The 24,990-nt window shown below is 45.8% G+C and overlaps 1 protein-coding gene across 2 annotated transcripts in view; it reads right to left on the bottom strand.

Annotated features, from left to right (window-relative positions):
- LOC137352565 (A disintegrin and metalloproteinase with thrombospondin motifs 7-like) overlaps window positions 1-24,990 on the bottom strand; it is a 190,888-nt gene that overhangs the window by 141,745 nt on the left and 24,153 nt on the right. For both annotated transcript variants that reach the window (XM_068018208.1, XM_068018209.1), the window contains exon 4: window positions 7,148-7,344. In XM_068018208.1, the coding sequence (XP_067874309.1) occupies window positions 7,148-7,344 (197 nt within the window). The remainder of the gene's footprint in view (window positions 1-7,147; window positions 7,345-24,990) is intronic.

Raw genomic sequence — 24,990 nt, 5'->3', positions numbered from 1 at the left:
ATGTGGGAGTGTGTGTGTGTATGTATGTTGGATGAGGTGTAGATCAGGCTTGGCTGTGATGCCGTCCATAGTTGAACAGCCTGCTTGCACTCGAGGCTTACACAAGACAGGTGGCGGCTGGAGAGTTGTCTGTATCTGTCAGCAGAGGAGGGCAGAAAACGGAGTGAAGAAAGAGAGGTGCCCTGTTCCCTTCTTCCACACCCTGTGTTAAGGCACAATACTGAAGAGATGAGAAGGGGCCCAGTTTCACATGGTTTAGTTTAGTTTAGAGATACAGCACTGAAACAGGCCCTTCGGCCCACCGAGTCTGTGCCGACCATCAACCACCCATTTATACTAATCCTACACTAATCCCAGATTCCTACTACATCCCCACCTGTCCCTCTATTTCCCTACCACCTACCTATACTAGGGGCAATTTTATAATGGCCAATTAACCTATCAACCTGCAAGTCTTTGGCATGTGGGAGGAAACCGGAGCACCCGGAGGAAACCCACGCAGACACAGGGAGAACTTGCAAACTCCACACAGGCAGTACCCAGAATCGAACCCGGGTCCCTGGAGCTGTGAGGCTGCGGTGCTAACCACTGCGCCACTGTGCCGCCCACTGGGCTCTGCCACTGCCACCAGTTCACGGCCTCTCCATTATAATTCTTTTGCGTCTCATACAATTCAATGTCAATGAATGGCAAAGGCTCCCAGTGAGTTAATCTATTTAAGCAGATGCAGCGGGTACAATAGTGTAGTGGTTATGTTATTGGACTAGTAATCCAGATATCTGCCGTATTCACATCACACCATGGTAATTTGCAAAGTCAAATCCAGTGTAAAATACATTCAAACAAGAAGAGGCCATTCAACCCCTCGAGCTTGCTTCACCATTCAATGATATCATGACTGATCCATATCTAAACTCCATCCACTGGCTGCTCCATATCCCTTCATACCTTTAGTTAGCAAAACAATCTATCGATCTCAGATTTAAACCTAATTGAGCTTTCATCTAGTGCTCTGTGTGGGAGAGAGTTCCACACTTCTATCACCCTTTGCATGAAGAAGTCATAGAGTCATTTAGAGATAGAAGGAAGCTATTCGGCCCATCGAGTCCATGCTGGCTTTCCATGGAGCTATCCAGTCAGTTCCACCCACCCCCCCCACCCCACTCGATCCCCATAGCCCTGCAAGATTATTTCCTTCAAGAGGCCATCCAATTTCCTTTTGAAGTCATTGATTGACTTCCTAACCTCTCTCCTGAATGGCCTGGCTCTGATTTTAAGGTTATGTCCCCTTGTCCTAGACTCCCCCATCAATGAAAGAACTTTCGACCTCCCCTATCAATCCCTTTCAAAGTCCTAATGAAGCTGTCGGACTGCCATAAAAACCCAACTGGTTGACTAATGACTTTCGGGGAAGGAATCATGAACCCGTTGTCCTGCGCTGGTCTGGTCTCTATGTGACTCCAGTCCTGCACCGATGTGGCTCCACTCAGTTCTATCAAACTACTACAAAGAATAGACTTCAGTGGTTCAAGAGGAAGGTCCATCATCATCTTCACAACCACAATTAGGGATCAGCAATAGAGGACGACACCCACATCTTGAGAAAGAGCTTTTAAAAAACAAGCCCAAGAGAGTTGCAAGCTCCATCCCTGATCTCTGCTAAAATGGCTGACCCTACCCGCACTTCACGACAATCTCCTCAGGTGATGGGACCTGGCCAGCCAATTGGCAGCTCTGGGCGGGGCCTATGGAAAGAAACCCTATGCCACGGAGCAGTGATTTTTATATTATCTCGTCTTTTCACGGTCTCATGGGACACTGTGCGCAAGTAGTACTTAAAATCATTATCTGCGTAAAAGTGCAAGGGGCTCCCAATTGAAACATAGCTCAGGGCCCACGTGCATGCAACACCTCTCCTCAATCAGCTGAGGAAAGGTGCGGCAATGACCCTCAAAATCATTCATATAAAACTGCCAAATATCCATTCACACTCCTATCACCGTATTCTAAATTGGACTGTTGGTTTTTCCGCTCCCAGAACGACAGGAAACATCTGGTTTCCTGGAATATTTGATCGCCTGTCTTTATTTATCCCTTCAAAACCATTCCTTCCAAGATATTTATCCAGCTTTGCGACAGAGATAGACGACTCAGTATCAGCTGGCTTTACTGGGAATCGGTCCCATGTATCCACGGGATGCCCTTGTTCAGAATTCAGCCCTAAACTGGCATTTGCCAACGTTGATTCTTGACCTTGGAGATAGTGAAGAAGAGATTTATCAGGATTATACCAGGGATGAGGGACTTCAGTTATGTAGAGAGCGGAGAAGCTGTTCTTCTTAGTTCTGATGAAAGGTCACTGACCTGAAATGTTAATTCTGTTTCTTTCTCCCTAGATGCTGCCAGACCTGCTGAGTGTTTCCAACATTTATTATTATTAATAAGAAGAAACTGTTGCCACTGGCAGGAGAATCAGTAACCAGAGACACAGTCGAGATAATCAACAAAAACACGAGGGGAGATGAGGAGAATGTTTGTTACACAGTGAGTTGTTGTGATCTGGAACGCGCTGCCGGAAAGGGCGATGGAGGCAGATTCAATGGTAACTTTCAAAAGAGAATTGGATGAATACTTGAAAAAGAAAAAAATGTAGGGCTATGGGGAGGAACAGGGGAGTGGGACTAATTGGATAGCTCTTTCAAAGAGCCAGCACAGGCATAATGGGCTGAATGGCCTGCTTCTGTGCCGTAAGCTTCCATGATTCTCACCCAGGGTGGTGAAAGGGGAAAAATAATAGGTCTCGAGGAATAACCAGGCTCCTGTTTGCTATCCAGTTGTTTCAGCTGGAAACTGCACATATGCAGGACATCAGAGGAGGACAGGACTGGACTGGGCTGTGATGCCACTCATAGTTGAATGCCCAGCTGACACTCACTGTCGAGACTCACATATGATGGATGGGCACATGGGCAAGAAATGGTAATCAGTGTCTAAGGAACTAGGATAGGAGGTTTGATTGCTGTTAAATGGAGATGTCACGCTGATACAAGAGTTAATGCTCTTCAGAGGCTGTAGATGAGCCCTCTTGTTGGGGATAGGGTAGAGGGAGCTTTACTCTGTGCCTCACCCAGGAGCATTTCATTCTGACACCGGATAAAGAAAGACTTGCATTTATATAGCAACTTTTTCAATGTTAAGACGCCCCAAAGTGCTTTACAGCCAGTTAAGTACTTTTGAAGTGTAGTCACTGTTGTAATGTAGGAAACGTGGCAGCCAATTCGCACACAGCAAGATCCCACAAACAGCAATGCTATAATGACTAGATTATCTAGTAGCATTTGAACACAAAATTCCCCCACTAAACAAGGGTATCAGTTCACAGCTCAGTTGGTAGCACCCTAATTTCTCCGTGAGAAGGCGTCAAGTCCCACTCTGGAGATTTGAGCGTAAAGTCCAGGCTGCACTCCCACTCGTGGAGTGCTGCACTGTTGGAGATGCCGTGTTTCAGATAAGACTTTAAACTGAGGCTCTCTCAGGCAGACATTAAATATAGCATGGCACTATTCCGAAGAAGAGCAGGGCAGTTTTCCTTCGAGTCTTGTTTTAGATGTCTCTTGACTGAAATAACTTTCATTAGAAAGCTGATACGCAGCAATAAGCCAAACAGCTTGTGTGGCCCATAAATCTCAAAATGACCGGCTGATGCTTTAAATTGCTTTTGTTACAAATATCCCCTGAATTATTATGTGCTGTCACAGCAGCACTCAGCTGTTGAAAGCCTGTGGGACTGAGTTTATGGGTAGAATGTTTCCTAATAAACTTATGACAGCTAATATTAGGGGTTTGATTTCCAGATCATGAGAGAAGACAAATGTTGTTCAATTCCCATTCTCAGAATAGAAATCAAACGTGTCAGCTGTGGCTCAGTGGACAGCATTCTCCTCTCGGAGTTAGACGATTGTGGGTTCAAATCCTACTCCAGTGACTTGCATGTGTAATCCAGGCAGATGCTTCGCAGTGCTGGACAGACGGAGGTGCTGGATAGAGGGAGTGCTGGATAGAGGGAGGTGCTGGATAGAGGGAGGTGCTGGATAGAGGGAGTGCTGGATAGAGGGAGGTGCTGGAGAGAGGGAGGTGCTGGATAGAGGGAGTGCTGGATAGAGGGAGGTGCTGGATAGAGGGAGTGCTGGATAGAGGGAGTGCTGGATAGAGGGAGTGCTGGATAGACGGAGGTGCTGGATAGAGGGAGGTGCTGGATAGAGGGAGGTGCTTGGATAGACGGAGGTGCTGGATAGAGGGAGTGCTGGATAGAGGGAGGTGCTGGATAGAGGGAGTGCTGGATAGAGGGAGGTGCTGTATAGAGGGAGGTGCTGTATAGAGGGAGTGCTGGATAGAGGGAGGTGCTGGATAGAGGGAGTGCTGGATAGAGGGAGTGCTGGATAGAGGGAGTGCTGGATAGAGGGAGGTGCTGGATAGAGGGAGGTGCTGGATAGAGGGAGGTGCTGGATAGAGGGAGTGCTGGATAGAGGGAGGTGCTGGATAGAGGGAGGTGCTGGATAGAGGGAGGTGCTGGATAGAGGGAGGTGCTGGATAGAGGGAGTGCTGGATAGAGGGAGTGCTGGATAGAGGGAGGTGCTGGATAGAGGGAGGTGCTGGATAGAGGGAGGTGCTGGATAGAGGGAGGTGCTGGATAGAGGGAGTGCTGGATAGAGGGAGGTGCTGGATAGAGGGAGGTGCTGGATAGAGGGAGGTGCTGGATAGAGGGAGGTGCTGGATAGAGGGAGTGCTGGATAGAGGGAGTGCTGGATAGAGGGAGGTGCTGGATAGAGGGAGGTGCTGGATAGAGGGAGTGCTGGATAGAGGGAGTGCTGGATAGAGGGAGTGCTGGATAGAGGGAGTGCTGGATAGAGGGAGGTGCTGGATAGAGGGAGTTTTGGACAGAGGGAGTGCTGGACAGAGGGAGTGCTGGACAGAGGGAGGTGCTGGATAGAGGGAATGCTGGATAGACGGAGGTGCTGGATAGAGGGAGTGCTGGATAGAGGGAATGCTGGATAGAGGGAGGTGCTGGATAGAGGGAGGTGCTGGATAGAGGGAGTGCTGGATAGAGGGAGGTGCTGGATAGAGGGAGGTGCTGGATAGAGGGAGGTGCTGGATAGAGGGAGGTGCTGGATAGAGGGGGTGCTGGATAGAGGGAGTGCTGGATAGAGGGAGTGCTGGATAGAGGGAGGTGCTGGATAGAGGGAGGTGCTGGATAGAGGGAGTGCTGGATAGAGGGAGTGCTGGATAGAGGGAGTGCTGGATAGAGGGAGTGCTGGATAGAGGGAGTTTTGGACAGAGGGAGTGCTGGACAGAGGGAGTGCTGGACAGAGGGAGGTGCTGGACAGAGGGAGGTGCTGGATAGAGGGAGTGCTGGATAGAGGGAGTGCTGGATAGAGGGAGTGCTGGATAGTGGGAGGTGCTGGATAGAGGGAGTGCTGGATAGAGGGAGGTGCTGGATAGAGGGAGTGCTGGACAGAGGGAGTGCTGGACAGAGGGAGTGCTGGATAGAGGGAGTGCTGGATAGAGGGAGGTGCTGGATAGAGGGAGGTGCTGGATAGAGGGAGTGCTGGACAGAGGGAGGTGCTGGATAGAGGGAGGTGCTGGATAGAGGGAGTGCTGGATAGAGGGAGGTGCTGGATAGAGGGAGTGCTGGATAGAGGGAGGTGCTGGATAGAGGGAGTGCTGGATAGAGGGAGGTGCTGGATAGAGGGAGGTGCTGGATAGAGGGAGGTGCTGGATAGAGGGAGTGCTGGATAGAGGGAGGTGCTGGATAGAGGGAGGTGCTGGATAGAGGGAGTGCTGGATAGAGGGAGGTGCTGGATAGAGGGAGGTGCTGGATAGAGGGAGGTGCTGGATAGAGGGAGTGCTGGATAGAGGGAGGTGCTGGATAGAGGGAGTGCTGGATAGAGGGAGTGCTGGATAGACGGAGGTGCTGGATAGAGGGAGTGCTGGATAGAGGGAGGTGCTGGATAGAGGGAGGTGCTGGATAGAGGGAGGTGCTGCCTTTTGGATGAGTTGTTAAAACTGAGACCTTGTCTTCTCTCTCAGGTGCTTATAAAAGATCCATTAGCACCATTCAAAATGCAATGGGGAGTCCTGGCCAATATTTATCCTTCAATTCGCATCAGCAAAACAGATGATCTGGAGATTTAGCAAAATGCTGTTTGTGGGAGATTGCTGTGCGTAAATTAGTTGCTGCAATTCCGACATTGCAACAGTGACTATACTTAAAAACGACTTCACTGGTTGTAAAGCACTTTGGGACTCCCTGAGGTCATAAAAGGCGCTATAGAAATACAAATTCTTTCTCCCTAATTTGCAGCCCACTAAAGTTTACTGGGAATCACAATGAAAATACTACCCACAGCAGTATGGACATGCTCCTTAAAAAATGTCACTTAAAATCTCATTACAGTTTAGCAGTACTGCTCAAAGCTGAACCTCCAAAGAACACAACTTGATAAATGCATCACCCATGTGTTACTGAGGTCGACAGATCAGGAAGGTCCCATCTTAAACCCTTGTTCAGTCCTGAGCCAGTTACCCATCTTCCACCCTAAATAACCTTGCATTCATCCAATACTCTGCTGCTTGTATTCTAACTCTCACCAAGTCCCGTTCAGCCATCATCCCTCTGCTCACTGACATACACTGACCTGCAATGGCTCCTGATAACCCAACTCATTGATTTTTAAATTCTCATCCTTGTTTTCAAATCCCTCCATGGCCTCACCCCTTTCCTTATCTCTGTAATCTCCTCCAGCCCCACAACCCCTCCGAGATCTCTGCACTCCGCCCATTCTGGTCTCTTATGTATCCCTGATTTCCATCCCTCTGCCACTGGTGGTTGTGCCTTCAGCTGTTGAGCCGCTAAGCTCTGAACTGGTATAGCAGGCTCGAGGGGCCGAATGGTCTACTCCTGCTCCTGTTTCTTATTTTCTTAGCGTCTGATATTGGCACTAATGGCAAAAGGGAGAAAAACTTCCAATTGTCTCCGCTAAAACCCGGGCCCTGGATGAATACAAAACACTCCCCAAAAAATGTACTTCCTAAGTAATTTAAAATGCTCCATTAAAATGGACGAATTGAATAAATAACTGTCACTCACCATGTTCATAACAGTGAGTACATATGCTTCAATGTTTTCACTGCCGTGGTGCTGCACCATTTTAGAATCAGCCACCACCAGCGACTCCACCCACTTCTCCTTGCTGATCGAGCGCTGTCTGAGCCGTCTCTTTCGTTGTTGCTTCTTTTCCCACTTCTCCCGTTTCTTTTCCAAATACTGCAGGTTCTTCAGGGAATCTATAAACATTTTACAAGAAGGAACGAATGAAGGAATTTTAATGTGGCATTCCTCAGCATGAATGGGATTAAACATTGAACACAGGAGTGGGCCATTCAGCCCCTCGAGCCTGTTCCAACGTTTAATGAGATCATGGTTCATGTCTCTTAATACCCTTCCCTAACAAAAATCTATCAATCTCAAATGTTGTGGGAGAGAGTTCCACACTTCTGCTACTCTTAGTGTGAAGAAATATTTCCTAACTCTCTCCTGAATGGCCTGGCTCTGATTTCAAGGTTAGGTCCCCTTGTCCTAGACTGCTCACCAGTGGAAAAATTTCTCGATATCTAACCTATCAATTCCTCTCAGAATCCTTCGAAAGGTCAAAATCGAATGCTTAAACTTCAAGATTCCAGGGAATGCAAGCCTAGTTTATGCAATGACTCTGAAGTAGGGGAGGCTGAGTCACTGTTGGGATTTTATAAATCTAATTAATATAGTTACAAAATGTTACATCTGTGCACACTTCCCATGTTGACCTTTATAATGGGAAATGCCCACATAAACATGTCACACTGTAATTAACCTGTGGAGACACTGCAGTGCTACTATTGGCAGGAGGTTGTAATTACAGTGTGACAAGTTTACATTAGGCAGTTCCCGTTACACTTGAGGACATAGGAATTTGGAATGGAGATATTAAAATGAGGATGTAATGTATGTCAGGATAGAATTTCCCTCTCAAGATACCCATGAATTACACCAATTCTACACTCCCTCAAATTGTCTGCACAGTTCAGAGTTTTATATCTACAAAAAGTTGGAATCTCAAAAACCTTAGAAGCCTGTGTGACTACAAAAGTTTCGCCACCAGAAACAATTCCTGCTGGTCTGTGCCCTCAAAACTGTGTAGAGAGAGAGAGAGAGTCCATGTGAAAGAGCAGGAGAGAGAGAGAGGGAAAATTTGGAACGACAGCAAGAGAGCAAGTATGGGCAAGAGAGAAAGAGAGAGACACGAGCCAGCAAGAGACAAGATGGGCAAGATTTACACACAAAACCCGTTCACTTAGACAGCGTTAAAATTGGGCAGAAAAAGTCTGAATAAAAAAGAGAAAAAACAAGCACAAAGAGCAGAAAATGTGGATAGTTATTTGGTTCTGGTGCAAGTCAGATATTCCCCAATTCTCCAAGGGTTAATCCCCAGGCCTATTTGATGAGGTGGTTTTTAAAATGTAATTAGTATTAGTAATTAACTCCACATGTCACAACCTGCACTTGGCTCATTCAACATTTCTCATGCAAAATTGATGGGCGCTTTAATGCTCACTCTCCATAAATATCGGCGTCTTTGAGCCAAAAACTTAGGCTTTGATTTGAGGCAGTGGGGTACTAGTTATGAACACTTAACAACTTGTCTGAAACTCGTCACTACACTTCCAGGGACAATTATTTTAATTCGGGTTAACTCTGCCTCTGAAAATGATCGAGAGGAATTTCAGATGTTCTTATGCTGCCCGCTCTCAACCCCCTCCCCTGCTGCGTAATGGCAAGGCCTTGGTGCTTTCACAGAACGCAAGGAGAGAGAATCACGGGCAGGATTTTCCATGTGGGGTTCAGATCCCGCACTGTATGGGGAACAGTCACTCATCTGTTATTTTCCCTGAATTGCCCAATGAATGCCCAGTGGTCGGGTTGCCCATTTAAGGACAGTGGGCGGGTTCTCAAAGCTGGAAGATCAAGAGAAGGTCCTCCACTCCGGAGGGCCAAGAGGAGGCCCTCCACTCCGAAGAGGGCCAAGAGGAGGCCCTCCACTCTGAAGAGGGCCAAGAGGAGGCCCTCCACTCTGAAGAGGGCCAAGAGGAGGCCCTCCACTCTGAAGCAGCAGCAGGATGCCATGGCAGATAGGTGAGGTGCCCTTTCCAACTTTTTAAAACTTTAAATTTAAAAAAGCCCTCAGCAGCCAAGCCACCATTGTGGTGGGGTGTGGGGGAGTGTGGAAGTGCCCTCCCAGCGTCAAGGCCCGTGGTGGACCTCTGCTGCATCGGTGTTAATGTGCATGTATACAAATATAGGGGCGTGACTCTGCATTGAGTGCATGTGATGGTATTTGAATATGTGTAAGTGTTTAGGTATATTTAAGAGTGTGTTTGTGTGTGTGTGTGTGCATTGAGTGTGTTTCAGTACATGTCTATATATGGTGCCTGTGTCTGTCTGAGGAACGTTTGAGTGTCTATATGAGAAAGAAAACTGAATGTGTGTTTAAGGGAATGCATGTGAGAGCGTGTGAGAGTGCAGACACAATGGAAAGTAAGGGACAATGTGAGAGTGTGTGTGCCAGCTTGAGAGTGCGTGTTTGAGGCAGTACGAGACAGTGTGCACGCAAAGAGATTTCAGAGAGAATGTGAGATTGCATGAGAGCGAATGTAAGGGAGAATAAAAGGAGAATCAGGGGTAATTTGGAAATGAGATGTAAAAAAGCCATCAGATTTCCTATCATCTGTTTTACAATCTCGCACAAAGATCTATCCCAGTGTATCAAAGACAATGAGTGTGTATCTGTCACATGTGTGTAAGAACACGAATGAGCACATGTATTTGCGGACATGTGTTCTAAGTTGCTCAACTAATTTGCTCATAATAGTCTAACTTAAGCTACTATTATTTAATAAATCCTTCACCTACATCTGCACAACAAACTTGGACCACTGTGGAAAGATCAATAGCTTAGGAAGTGCAGTCTTTAACTATTAACTCATAAGGTTCCTTCCTTTGGTACAGCATAGGAACTTAGGAATACAGGAACATAGGAGCAGGAATAGGCCATTCAGCCCGTTGAGCCTGCTCCACCATTCAATTAGATAATGGCTGATCATCTACCTCAATGCCACTTTCCCACGCTAACTCCATATCCCTTGATGCCATTTGTATCCAAATATCTATCGATTTTGTCTTGAACATTGTCATGCTAGGCCCCCACCTGCCAAGAATGAGGCACATTCATTTTGTCAATGTTGATTTTAAACTGTTACTGGAGTGAAAAAAGGACTTGTTAAACAGATCAGCCATGACTGGAAAAGACATTTGCATATTAACAGATGGTGCTTAGAAGGACAAAGGACCATTCCCTGACACTTTCAACCCTCACTGGACCTTGATCACCAGGTATTGTGTGTAAGAGGAGCATTCCAGAGACTGCTAAGGTGATACAATCCAAGACGTGGTCAGACCAGTTAGTCACATGACTAACCTTCTTGGCAACCTGAGTTTTTCTGAATTGTACAAACAGTTTGAACTGTCTGTTTGCTCCTGGACTGAGAAGATCTCCCCTGTCTGCTCCCATCTCTTTCTCACTGAATCATCTGAATCCACTGAAGACATATGAATCCCAAGAGAGAAAAGTCTCCTACAGCAAACAAGGTTTAAGAAGAATACTGGATCCCAACGAAAAGCAAGATCTACCTACAATCAAGGACACTACAGCGAGCTTGAAGAACTGTAACAAAAACTCTTCAGATATTGCCTCAAATTTTTCCACTTTATTTTCCTTCTGCTCTTTTCTGTCTCTATTTACATATGTGTATCGCATATGCATGCTCGTGTGGGCGCGTCTTGTATCCGTAGGCGTCAACCGAATTAGAGTTTAAGTTTAATGAATTTCAACTTTTCTTCTTTCACTTAAGAAAGCCTGTTTGTGCTGGTTTCTTTGCCTTATAATTGAAAAGAGGTGAACAAGGATTCACCAAGGGGGAGCTAAAAACACGGTGTGTTTAAAATTAAACCCTGTTACGGAAAGACCAGGTGAAGGCTGAGAGGGACCCCTAGACACCTTTCTCACCTGGTTGTAACAACATGCTCAATGATTGATCTTCCACAGTCCTCTGGGGTAGAGAATTCCAAAGATTCACCACCCTCTGAGTGAAGAAATTCCTCCTCATCTCAGTCTTAAATGGCCTGCCCCTTATTCTGAGCACGAGTTGGTTTCTGTTTAAAAAATTTTAAATTCATTCTTGGAATATGGGCATCCCTGGCTAGGCCAGCATTTATTGCCCATCCCTAACTGCCCTTGAGAAGGTGATGGTGAGCTGCCTTCTAGAACCACTGCAGTCCTTGGGATGTTGGTACACCCACAGTGCTGTTCCCATAAGAAGCTGTTACCATAAGAAACTAGGGATAAACTGCCCACAGCATCTTCAGCATTGGCAACTTACATAAGGGCTTGAACCTAACTCCTCCAGGACAACATTAAGGTCAGTTACCATGAATATAAAGTTAGCAGCTTAATGAGGTCTTGGAAACCTCCTTTTGTTTGGAGCTCTGTCTCCTTCAAGTACTGTACATAATTCCTGACTGGATTTAAAATGGAATATCTGGTTTCGATCCCAGTCTGTTAACAAACAGCTTTTCAAAACTGCTCGGTTAATATTTCTTATGAAGACTGGTATTGACCTCTGACCTCTTTTGCTTTCCTGAAATGATTAAAATAAAAAAGTGCGACATGCTTATACACGGGGTAAGAGGCAGCTAGACCTGGGTTTGTGTGTATAATGTTCTCCCCTGAACACATACACCAAACAGCAAGTTGCTTGTTTCAGTTGTCTCATCTTGGGGAGTTGTTGGGGGTTGATTCATCTATTTTCCCCTCCCAACGCCTCTCCACATGCCTGTATTTGCAGGTTGAGGTCATTATCTTCACCCCAACTTGTCCGCTTGGGGGTGGGGGAGGTAGATATAAGGGGAATAGACACCCTGCTCAAAGGCCAACCCCTCACCTCATTTCCATGCCCACCTTTGTCTCTGATGGGGAGATGGTGGTGTCATGATAATGTCACTGGACCAGTAGTCCAGCAGGCCCAGGGTAATGTCATGGGTTCCACCATAGCAGTTGGTGGAATTTAAATTCAATGATAAAATTCTATTAATTAATAAAAATCTGGAATTGAAAGCTAGTCTCAGTAATGGTGCCATGAAACTATCGTCAATTGTCATAAAAACCTATCTGGTTCACTAATGTCCTTTAGGGAAGGAAATCTGCCATCCTTACCTGGTCTGGCCTACATGTGACTCCAGAACCACAATAATGCCTCCCTTTCCCCATAGCCCTGCAAACTACTTCTCTTCAGGTGCTTATCTAATTCCCCACTTGCTGTGTGAAAACGCATTTCTTCATGTCGCCATTAGTTCGTTTGCGAACAGGTCGGCGCAACATCGAGGGCCGAAGGGCCTGTACTGCGCTGTAATGTTCTAATTCTAATTCATCTTATATCGATGTCCTCTGGTTCGTCACCCTTCTGCCAATGAGAACAGTTTCTCTCTATCGACCCTGTTTAGACCTCTCATGATTTTGAACACCTCTATCACCCAAATCTCCTCTCAACGTTCTCAGCTTCTCCAATCCATCCACATAACTGAAGTCCCGCATCCCTTGAACCATGCTAGTAAATCTTTGCAGCATCCTCTCTAAAGCCTTCACATCCTTCCTTAACTGTGGTGCCCAGAATTGAACACAATACTCCAGTTGAAGCTGAACCAGTGTTTATTAAGGTTCAACATAACTTCCTTGCTCTTGTGCTCTTCTGCCTCTATTTATAAAGCCCAGGATCCCATATGCTTTTTTAACTGCTTTCTCAACCTGTCCTGCCACCTTCACCAATTTGTGCACATATACCCCCAGGTCCCTCTGCTCCTGCAACCCCTTTAGAATTGTATCCTTTACTTTATATTGCTTTAACTAGTTCTTCCTATCAAAATGCATCACTTCAAACATCTCTACATTAAATGTCATCTGCCACATGTCTGCCCATTCCACCAGCTTATGTCTTCTTGAAGTCTATCAGTATCCTTCTCACAGTTCATAATGCTTCCAAGTTTTGTGTCATCTTCAAATTTTGAAATTGTGCCCTCCACAACCAAGTTAGGTCATTAATATATATCAAGAAAAGCAGTGGTCCTACTTTCGATCCCTGGGGAATCCCACTGGAAACCTTCCTCCAGGCCGAAAAACAACCATCCACCACGACGCTGTTTCCTGTCACTTAGCAAACTTTGTATCCATGCCGTTACAGTCCCTTTTATTCCACGAGCTTCAGCTTTGCTGACAAGCCTATTATGTGGCACTTTATCAAATACCTTTTGGAAGTCCATGTACACCACATCAACCCTATTACCCTCATTAACCCTCCCCGTTACCTCATCAAAAAACATAATCAAGTTAGTTAAACATGATTTGCCTTTAACAAATCCAAGCTGGCTTTCCTTAATTAATCCACATTTGTCCAAGTGACTTAATTTTGTCCTGGATTATCGTTTCTATAAGCTTTCCCACCACCAAGCCTGTAGTTGTTGGGTTTCTGAGCAAAGGTGTAACATTGCAATTCTCCAGTCCTCTGGCTCCACCCATAACCAACACTTCTCTAAATTAAAACTAAAAAGAAACAAATTCCATAATGGTTGTATTTGCTTGTCAAAGCTGACGTCACAATGTTCAGTCTGGGGATACACTAAGAGTTTAAAAGGCTGGCCTCAACTAAATGGAAGAAACAGAGCTGATGAAATTCAATCTGGCCCCAGGCTCCTCTCAGTTTGCAGTTCCCCAGAGTCACTATGAGCTTTTGTTATCATCTTAGATTGAATCTACAGCGTTGGCTGAAAATCACCATTGCTGTTAAAAACTACAAAGGGTGTGTTGGAGGGGAGAGGAGCATCATTTGTGCGTACATTTTATTCAAGGACAATTGCGCTACTGTTAAACCAACAATGCCAAATCTACTCAAATCACCAATACACAAATCTTACAGTCCAGTATTTTGCCTGGTGGGTCAGTTTGTGCCATGATAAAGACACCATTGGGATGTGGTCCGGCACAGTAAAGGGGTCTTTTTAACCGAACCCAGCCGGTGAGAGACGAACAGGATTGAGTTGATAGCTGGCTTTATTTTAAGACGGGGGTGTGATCTGAACCCTCTCGGTTTCCCACTGGGCAGGTTAAGTTAAAATCGCCCCCTCAATGTGGTGGAGACATCTAAAGACAAACATCAGTAGCGCAACGGCCTGCATTCTGTTACATTGACAGACTGTCCAGAATTAACACCTTTGACATGCTCTACGTTGTTGGATACATGGGGGCGATGGGGAGAAAAATTGGGCTGGTGGTGGACCAGGTGCTGGAAGGTGGGATTGGAATAAGCGGGTGGTGTTTTCAGCCGGAGCAGACACAATGGGCTGAATGGCCTCTTTCTGTGCAGTAACTTATCTGTGGTTCTATTGTGGGGAAGGGGGTGGCGGGGGGGGGCTCAGAAAACGTTCTGAATTACATTTGCCGCCCACTATACAACATGCCTGATATGCATTTCTATTGACGTGAATGGGTCTGAATATCAAACAGGGCCTGTAGGTGGCACAGTGGCGCAGCGGTTAGCACCGCAGCCTCACAGCTCCAGTGACCCGGGTTCGATTCTGGGTACTGCCTGTGCGGAGTTTGCAAGTTCTCCCTGTGACCGTGTGGGTTTCCACTGTGTGCTCCGGTTTCCTCCCACAGCCAAAGACTTGCAGGTTGATAGGTAAATTGGCCATTGTAAATTGCCCCTAGTGTAGGTAGGTGGCAGGAGAATTGAGGGAAGGTGGCGATGTGAGAGGGAAAAATGGGATTAATATAGGATTAGTATAAATGGGTGGTTGTTGGTTGGCAGAGACTTGGTGGGCCAAAGGGCCTGTTTCAGTGCTGTATATCTAAATAAGTATAACAGGCAGCCATGCAAATGACCTGTTATGTGCCCCCCACCCCCCACCCCACATCCAGTTTCACTCTCCACCTCCAATTATACCCCACATTCTATCTGTAACAACCTGGTGAATCTGCACCAGTGTATCTCTCCTGAGATTCTGTGCCCAACTGGAGTGCAGTACTCCACATGGGGTCTGAACAAGGTTCTGTACAACTGAAGGATACATTTGGAAGGAGAGTTCAGTGCACTGGAGAGAGCAACAGATGCAAAGATCGTAAACGACAGTTCATGACTTCAATGTGAGCGTGTTGGGAAATGTAAGATAGGAGTTGAACAAGAGGCCCAGAGACGCAGACTTGAATCTTGTAAAGCACCAGGCTTAAGTCCCACGCAATGCTGTGACAATGATGAATTAATGTGGATCTGTTATCTGATGTGGCCTTTATCCATGTGAGCTTGTGTTGAAAGTGTTCTGTTCTCAGATCGTGTCTCGCCTCAGAGGGCGACTGCACCATTCGCACCACAGACACTTGGGGAAAGAATACAAGCACAGGCAACCCACCGCCCCCCACCCCCCCACCCCCAACAATCTCCACTCGTCACACGGCTCAACAACCATTCTTTAACCCTATGAATACTCACCTCGGCATACTAGGAAAGTGCCAGGTTCAGTTTTTGGCCTGTGCTGTGTTAGCTGTTCACAGTTGGGATGTGGTAGTGGTGATAGATTTGGCATCAGTGCCTCTTGATTAGGGAGGATGGGGGTGCAAAATCAGCCAGGGCTCACGGTCCTGGTCGTTATGCAGTGACTCCCACCTCCACTGGTGCAAAGCACGTGCATGGATGTGAAGCAAAGGGCTGGATCAAGCTCAGTAGTGATGCCCCTGTTGTTAAAGAGCCAAGCAACATACACAGTCTAACTTCACACACAAATGAAGGCTATTTACAAAGGTATTAAGGGGCAATTGATCCACTTAACTATGCCCTCAGCAAGTCAGCTCTTTCAGGAGAGGACTGAGAATATTAAGAAAACAGCACAGACGCTAAACGTGAGATACAATTAATCATTTAAAGGAGGTCACTGCACAGCAACAGCCCTCCTTCCCTCTGCAGCTGTGTGACTCCACACTCCTGCTACTTTTCAGCAAGTACTGGGTTTCATGACCAGAAGCCACTTAGTTTATTACTGAGTTAGAAAGAGTTGGCCACGCCAACCTGGATTATAATGTCAGAATCCGTGTCTACTCTTTATTAAAACCATGTATTGCGAGATGCTGGGGAAAGTTTGACATAAGACAGTGCATGTGGAATCTCCATACAGGGCTGTGGGTTTTGGGAGAGCTGCTGTGGTCTATTAACCATTTGGTATTTATTGGAACAGGAGTATGACATTCAGCCCCTCGATTCATTCAGATCATGGTTGATCTGTATTTACATCCGAAGTCAGACTGCACAGAGCTGAGAAAGACCAATGCTCAAACATTGCTCAAACTCCCAGGTTACCTCAGCTGGCTGCCAACTAAAAGTAAGTTTCAGTAAAAATAAATCACTGCCTGATGGAGCAAGGAGGAGTAACAGTAACCAACAACCGCACCCCCCCACCCCCCCCGCAACATCTCACCCCACTACCCACCCGACTCCACAGCTGCTGTGATCCCATTATGGTCCCACGACCATGAAGAGTACACTCACCTCTCGGTAGATGCTGAGAAAATATTTCCCCTGTCTAGATACATCTTAAAAGATGCTATCGTGCCCGCATCTACCACCTCTGCTGGCAACGCGTTCCAGGCACCCACCACCCTCTGCATAAAGAACTTTCCACGCATATCCCCCCTAAACGTTTCCCCTCTCACTTTGAACTCGTGACCCCTAGTAATTGAATCCCCCACTCTGGGAAAAAGCTTCTTGCTATCCACCCTGTCTATACCTCTCATGATTTTGTACACCTCAATCAGGTCCCCCCTCAACCTCCGTCTTTCTAATGAAAATAATCCTAATCTGCTCAACCTCTCTTCATAGCTAGCGCCCTCCATACCAGGCAACATCCTGGTGAACCTCCTCTGCACCCTCTCCAAAGCATCTACATTCTTTTGGTAATGTGGCGACCAGAACTGCACGCAGTATTCCAAATGTGGCCGAACCAAAGTCCTATACAACTGTAACATGACCTGCCAACCCTTGTACTCAATACCCCGTCCGATGAAGGAAAGCATGCCGTATGCCTTCTTGACCACTCTATTGACCTGCGTTGCCACCTTCAGGGAACAATGGACCTGAACACCCAAATCTCTCTGTACATCAATTTTCCCCAGGACTTTTCCATTTACTGTATAATTCACTCTTGAATTGGATCTTCCAAAATGCATCACCTCGCATTTGCCCTGATTGAACTCCATCTGCCATTTCTCTGCCCAACTCTCCAATCTATTTATATTCTGCTGTATTCTCTGACAGTCCCCTTCACTATCTGCTACTCCACCAATCTTAGTGTCGTCTGCAAACTTGCTAATCAGACCACCTATACTTTCCTCCAAATCATTTATGTATATCACAAACAACAGTGGTCCCAGCACGGATCCCTGTGGAACACCACTGGTCACACGTCTCCATTTTGAGAAACTCCCTTCCACTGCAACTCTCTGTCTCCTGTTGCCCAGCCAGTTCTTTATCCATCTAGCTAGTACACCCTGGACCCCATGCGACTTCACTTTCTCCATCAGCCTACCATGGGGAACCTTATCAAACGCCTTACTGAAGTCCATGTATATGACATCTACAGCCCTTCCCTCATCAATCAACTTTGTCACTTCCTCAAAGAATTCTATTAAGTTGGTAAGACATGACCTTCCCTGCACAAAGCCATGTTGCCTATCACTGATAAGCCCATTTTCTTCCAAATGGGAATAGATCCTATCCCTCAGTATCTTCTCCAGCAGCTTCCCTACCACTGACGTCAGGCTCACCGGTCTATAATTACCTGGATTTTCCCTGCTACCCTTCTTAAACAAGGGGACAACATTAGCAACTCTCCAGTCCTCCGGGACCTCACCCGTGTTTAAGGATGCTGCAAAGATATCTGTTAAGGCCCCAGCTATTTCCTCTCTCGCTTCCCTCAGTAACCTGGGATAGATCCCATCCGGACCTGGGGACTTGTCCACCTTAATGCCTTTTAGAATACCCAACACTTCCTCCCTCCTTATGCCGACTTGACCTAGAGTAATCAAACATCTGTCCCTAACCTCAACATCCGTCATGTCCCTCTCCTCGGTGAATACCGATGCAAAGTACTCATTTAGAATCTCACCTATTTTCTCTGACTCCACGCATAACCTTCCTCCTTTGTCCTTGAGTGGGCCAATCCTTTCTCTAGTTACCCTCTTGCTCCTTATATATGAATAAAAGGCTTTGGGATTTTCCATAACCCTGTTTGCTAAAGATATTTCATGACCCCTTTTAGCCCTCTTAATTCCTCGTTTCAGATTGGTCCTACATTCCCGATATTCTTTCAAAGCTTCGTCTTTCTTCAGCCTCCTAGACCTTATGTATGCTTCCTTTTTCCTCTTAGCTAGTCTCACAATTTCACCTGTCATCCATGGTTCCCTAATCTTGCCATTTCTATCCCTCATTTTCACAGGAACATGTCTCTCCTGCACGCTAATCAACCTCTCTTTAAAAGCCTCCCACATATCAAATGTGGATTTACCTTCAAACAGCTGCTCCCAATCTACATTCCCCAGCTCCTGCCGAATTTTGGTATAGTTGGCCTTCCCCCAATTTAGCACTCTTCCTTTGGGACCACTCTCGTCTTTGTCCATGAGTATTCTAAAACTTACGGAATTGTGATCACTATTCCCAAAGTAGTCCCCTACTGAAACTTCAACCACCTGGCCGGGCTCATTCCCCAACACCAGGTCCAGTATGGCTCCTTCCCGAGTTGGACTATTTACATACTGCTCTGGAAAACCCTCCTGGATGCTCCTTACAAATTCTGCTCCATCGAGACCTCTAACACTAAGTGAATCCCAGTCAATGTTGGGAAAATTAAAATCTCCTATCACCACCACCCTGTTGCTCCTACATCTTTCCATAATCTGTTTACATATTTGTACCTCTATCTCACGCTTGCTGTTGGGAGGCCTGTAGTACAGCCCCAACATTGTTACCGCACCCTTCCTATTTCTGAGTTCTGCCCATATTGCCTCACTGCTCGAGTCCTCCATAGTGCCCTCCTTCAGCACAGCTGTGATATCCTCTTTGACCAGTAATGCAACTCCTCCACCCCTTTTACCTCCCTCTCTATCCCGCCGGAAGCATCGATATCCTGGGATATTTAGTTGCCAATCATGCCCTTCCCTCAACCAAGTCTCAGTAATAGCAATAACATCATACTCCCAGGTACTAATCCAGGCCCTAAGTTCATCTGCCTTACCTACTACACTTCTTGCATTAAAACAAATGCACCTCAGACCACCAGTCCCTTTGCGTTCATCATCTGCTCCCTGTCTACTCTTTCCCTTAGTCACGCTGACTTCATTAAACTGAGGCCCCCTTTCGTCCTCTCAGGTGGATGCAAAAGATCCCACATAAATATTTCAAAGACGAAGGGCAGTGAAGTTCTCCCCGGTATCCTGGGCCAATATTTATCCTTCACCAAACATCACTAAAAAAGGATGATCTCGTCATTATGACATTGCTGTTTGTGGGAGCTTGCTTTGCACAAATTGACTGCTGCATTTCCTACAGAGGCTACACATCAAAAAGAAAAGCACTTCATTCACTGTAAAGCACTTTGGGACATTCAGTGGTTGTGAAAGGCGCTATGTAAGTACAAGTCTTTCTTTTTTCTTTCTTGATGTTATGTAACCAACACAGCTCCAATCCATCCAAAAGCAAAATACTACAGGTGCTGGAAATCTGAAATAAAAACAGAAAATGCTGGAAATACACCACAAGTCTGGCAGGATCCGAGGAAAGAGTAAAAGAGCTAACGTTTCAGGTCGATGACAAAAGATGTTGCCTTATCTGCCAAGTATTTCCAGCATTTTCTGTTTTTATTTCAGCTCCAAACAGCTGAACAATGGGAATCTGGCATCAATGTATGGTTAATTTTTGTGAAGCATGCCATTGACATCATGCCTGAAATATGCTCCAATGGGAAGGCAGGAAAGTGTTGGCATCCTTGCGATGACTTTTGTGTTCAAATGTTCCACTCGTGTGCCCAACCCCTTGGACTTGATGGTGTTCATTACAAGAACATTTAGCAAGCTGGCTTTCAAACTTATTTTGTAACCTGATCAAAGAGGAAACCATCCAGTGTCGAGTTGAAGAAACTCAGCCTTGTTGCAGAACTCACTCACCAGTTATTGCCGTGCTCTGTCCTTCTCTCCATGTTGCAGTTGTGAAACATAGGGTGCAGGACGAGGCCATTCTGCCTCTCGAGACTCATCCACCATTCAAGTAAATCATGTCTGATATGTCTCTTAGCATATTTACTCTCCTTGGATCCTTAATCCTTAATGCCTTTACCTAACAACAAACTATCAATCTCAGTTTTGAAATTTTCAATTGACCCCCAACACCAACAGCTTTTTGGGGGAGGAAGTGCTTCCTGACGTCACCCTTGAACAGCCTAGCTCTAATTTTAAGGTTCTGCCCCCCCCTTGCTCTGGACTCCCCCCAACAGAGGAAAATGTTTCTACCTACCTACCCAATCCTTTAGTTATCTTAAACACCTCAATTAGATCACCCCTTAATCTTCTATACTCAAAGAATACAAGCCTGGCCCATGCAACCTGTTCTTGTAATTTTACCTTTTTAGCCCCTATATCAGTCTTTTGAAAGTCTTGTGCAGATGCAAGAATCCAAATAAACCCTGGAGGTGGGTGTGGTTCCAATACTTCTTTTTCGAACTGTAAAAATAAACACACTGAGTTTTCTCCCCCACCTCCTAAACCATCACCCCTCCCCCTCACCCCGCAACAATGTTCTTGCCATCTTTCCTGAAGGCACGGACACTTGCTAGCCTACCTGCTGCTAGCCAGCCCACACCTGGCTGAGCGTAGACCCCGGGGGGGGCTAATTAAGTGGCCATCCCAAGTTGCCCTTGAGAAGGTGGTGAGCTGCCTTCTTCATGAACCACTGCAGTCCATGTGAAGTAGTTATACCCACAGCGCTGTTAGGAAGGGAGTTCCAGGATTTTGACCCAATGACTTTAAAGGAACAGTGATATTGTTCCAGATGAGGATGGTGTATGACTTGGAGGGGAACTTGCAGATGGTGGTGTTCCAGGCTGCCTTTGACCTTCTAGGTGGTGGAGGTCTCAGGTTCAGGAAGTGCTGTCAAAGACTCCTCTTTTGAGTTTATTGCAGTACCACCGATCCAAAACCCCAGCCATTCACAGACAAATCACCAACGAAAACCTATACATTCTGGAGAATACCAGTCCCCGTCACAGAGCTGGAATAATACTTCAAGAGTTACTTGCTGCTTGGGTAGATTTTTTGATATCTTGTGTGCAAATATGTTTTCATTTTGCCCAAAGGTTAATAATTCAATTTTAATGAGAGGCAACTAACCCTTTAAAGAACAAAAGGAACAAAATACAATCACAATAGGGACCAAAGTGGCAATCTGTGTGCGGAGCCGGAGGACATAGGTGAGGTTTTAAATGATTACTTTTCATCTGTGTTCACTATGGAGAAGGACGATGTAGGTGTAGAGATCAGGGAGGGGGATTGTGATATACTTGAATATATTAGCATTGAAAGGGAGGAAGTATTAGCTGTTTTAGAAGGCTTAAAAGTGGATAAATCCACAGGCCCAGATGAGATGTATCCCAGGCTGTTATGTGAGGCAAGGGAGGAGATAGCAGGGGCTCTGACACAAATTTTCAAATCCTCTCTGGCCACAGGAGAGGTACCAGAGGACTGGAGGACAGCGAATATGGTACCATTATTCAAGACGGGTAGCAAGGATAAACTAGGTAATTACAGGCCAGTGAGTCCAACATCAGTGGCAGGGAAACTATTGGAAAAAATTCTGAGGGACAGGATTATTCTCCACTTGGAGAGGCAGGGATTAATCAGGGATAGTTAGCATGGCTTTGTCAGGCGGAGATTGTGTCTAACTAACGTGATTGAATTTTTCGAGGCAGTGACTAGATATGTAGATGAGGGTAAGGCTTTTGATAAGGTCCCACATGGGAGATTGGTTAAGAAGGTAAGAGCCCATGGGATCCAGGGCAATTTGGCAAATTGGATCCAAAATTGGCTTAGTGGCAGGAGGCAGAGGGTAATGGTCGAGGGTTGTTTTTGCGAGTGGAAGCCTGTGACCAGTGGTGCACCGCAGGGATCAGTGCTGGGACCCTTGCTTTTTGTAGTGTACATTAATGATTTAAACGTGAATATAGGAGGTGTGATCAGTAAGTTTGCAGATGACATGAAAATTGGTGGTGTCGTAAATAGTGAGGGGGAAAGCCTTAGATTACAGGACGATATAGATGGGCTGGTGAGATGGGCAGGGCAATGGCAAATGGAATTTAATCCTGAGAAGTGTGAGGTGATGCATTTTGGGAGGACTAACAAGCAAGGGAATATACAATGGATGGTACGTCCCTAGGAAGTACAGTGGGTCAGAGGGACCTTGGTGTACTTGTCCATAGATCACTGAAGGCAGCAGCACAGGTAGATAAGGTGTTAGGAAGGCATATGGGATACTTGCCTTTATTAGCCGAGGCATAGAATATAAGAGCAGGGAGGTTATGATGGAGCTGTATAAAATGCTAGTTAGGCCACAGCTGGAGTACTGTGTACAGTTCTGGTCACCACACTATAGGAAGGATGTGATTGCACTGGAGAGGGTGCAGAGGAGATTCACCAGGATGTTGCCTGGGCTGGAGCATTTTAGCTATGAAGAGAGACTGGATAGGCTAGGGTTGTTTTCCTTAGAGCAGGGAAGGCTGAGGGGAGACCTGATTGAGGTATAGAAAATTATGAGGGGCATTGATAGGTTAGATAGGAAGAAACTTTTTCCCTTAGTGGAGGGGTCAATAACCAGGGGGCATAGATTTAAGGTAAGGGGAAGGAGGTTTAAAGGGGATTTGAGGAAAAAACTTTTTCACCGAGAGGGTGGTTGGAATCTGGAACACACTGCCTGAAGGGATGGTAGAGGCAGGAACCCTCACAACATTTAAGAAGTATTTAGACGAGCACTTGAAACGCCATAGCATACAAGGCTACGGGCCAAGTGCCGGAAAATGGGATTAGAATAGGCAGGTGCTTGATGGCCGACACAGACACGATGGGCCGAAGGGCCTGTTTCTGTGCTGTATAACTCTATGACTTGAAAAGTTCAAAACTGAGTTTGGTAGATTTTTGTTAAACAAGGGTATTAAGGCTTACGGAACCAAGGCAAGTAAATGGAGTTAAGAGACGAATCAACCAATGAATGGTGGCTGAACAGGCTTGAGGGGCTGAATGGCCTCCTCATGTCCTTATTCCTGATCTAAATAAAGAGCTTCTCATTAGGCCAAGGAAAGGTTACAAGATGACACAATGATCGGATACAGTAGACACGGTATAAGGACTGGAAACTGGTGATCAAACACAACTTTGTTTTTTCAGCTTATTGAAGCTGTGAAGTAAATCCCTCCCTCCTTGGGCTCAATGCCCAATCAGATTTTCCAGCTTTAACAGCTGGAAACTGACATTTAGGCATAAAGGTCAAGAAGGAAGTGAGCAATAAACATGGACATTTTCCATTGAGATTTACGGGCTTTGAGCAGGTTGTCTCATGGAAGGATGGGAAGAAAATTAATTCCAATGAGAAGTGTAGGGGCTAGGGTTGACAACTCTGGTTGGATGCATTCCTGATGTCCTACCTCTGACTACCCACTCCCAAGCTGCAGCTATTGGTTGCCCAATGTGTATATCCATCTTTCCAATTGGAAAGTGAACAGATTCTTCATGACTCAATTGGATGATTCTTGACTGTCCAGCACCTTTTGTCCCCAAGCCAACTCCTGTGGTTTTATAACTAATATACCCCCAAAGCGTTTAAAGAAAATTATTTTTTTAATGCTGCTACGATTTGTCTCTGGAATTGCAGAAGTGTCCTGGAGTGTTCAATTCTTGGAGACTCCAGGGCAATCCTGGAGGGTTGGAAACCCTAAATACATTTGACGCATTTTGTTCTTTTCACCCATGAAATATTAAATGCCTCCTTCAATTCTTGCTTTGGGTCATTCCCAAACAAGTTTCATAAATGAAATGAATACAAAGGTTTTATAGATCAAGAGCTAAAATTAAAACCATGAATACACCAAGACAATTAGTTTCTATGGTCAAATACAGAGACATTAAACTGAGGCCCCATCTGCACTCTCAGGTGGACATAAAAGTTGCCATGGCACCATTCTAGAGATGAGTTCTCCCGGGTGTCCTGACCAATATCTAACCCTCAATTGACATCACTAAAAGACAGATTATCTGGTCATGACCACATTGCTGTTTGTGGGAGCTTGCTGTGCATAAATTGCCGTTTCCTACATTACAACAGTGACTACACTTCAAAAGTACTTCATTGGCTGTAAAGCACTTTGGGATATCCTGAGGTAGTGAAAGGCGCTATATAAATGCAAGTTTTTTTGTGTTCAATCCTATGCCAGGTGCAGTTTGAACAAGTAAACCAGCCCAATCTGAGGTGCGATTTTTTACATGTTGGTAATTGGCAGTAAACTCACGAATATTCTGTGAGTCACTGTCTCAATTAGTTTCTCTACCTTTCGGAGATTTCCTCCTGGGAGCTTTGCCACATCCCACAACAGGAAGGGGATGTTCTACAACAATGCAAAGCTCGACCTTGTTGTGCTCCCATGTGTAACAGCATCAGCTGACAGGAAGGAAGCGTTTTATTCAGAAACACTGTCCTCTGTTTGATGGAGGT

This window comes from Heterodontus francisci, chromosome 38 (assembly GCF_036365525.1).
Source record: "Heterodontus francisci isolate sHetFra1 chromosome 38, sHetFra1.hap1, whole genome shotgun sequence".
In the NCBI taxonomy this organism is placed as follows: Eukaryota; Metazoa; Chordata; class Chondrichthyes; order Heterodontiformes; family Heterodontidae; genus Heterodontus; species Heterodontus francisci.
The sequence above is the reverse complement of the archived record's forward strand: the minus strand, read 5'-3'. Positions and strand labels throughout refer to the sequence as shown.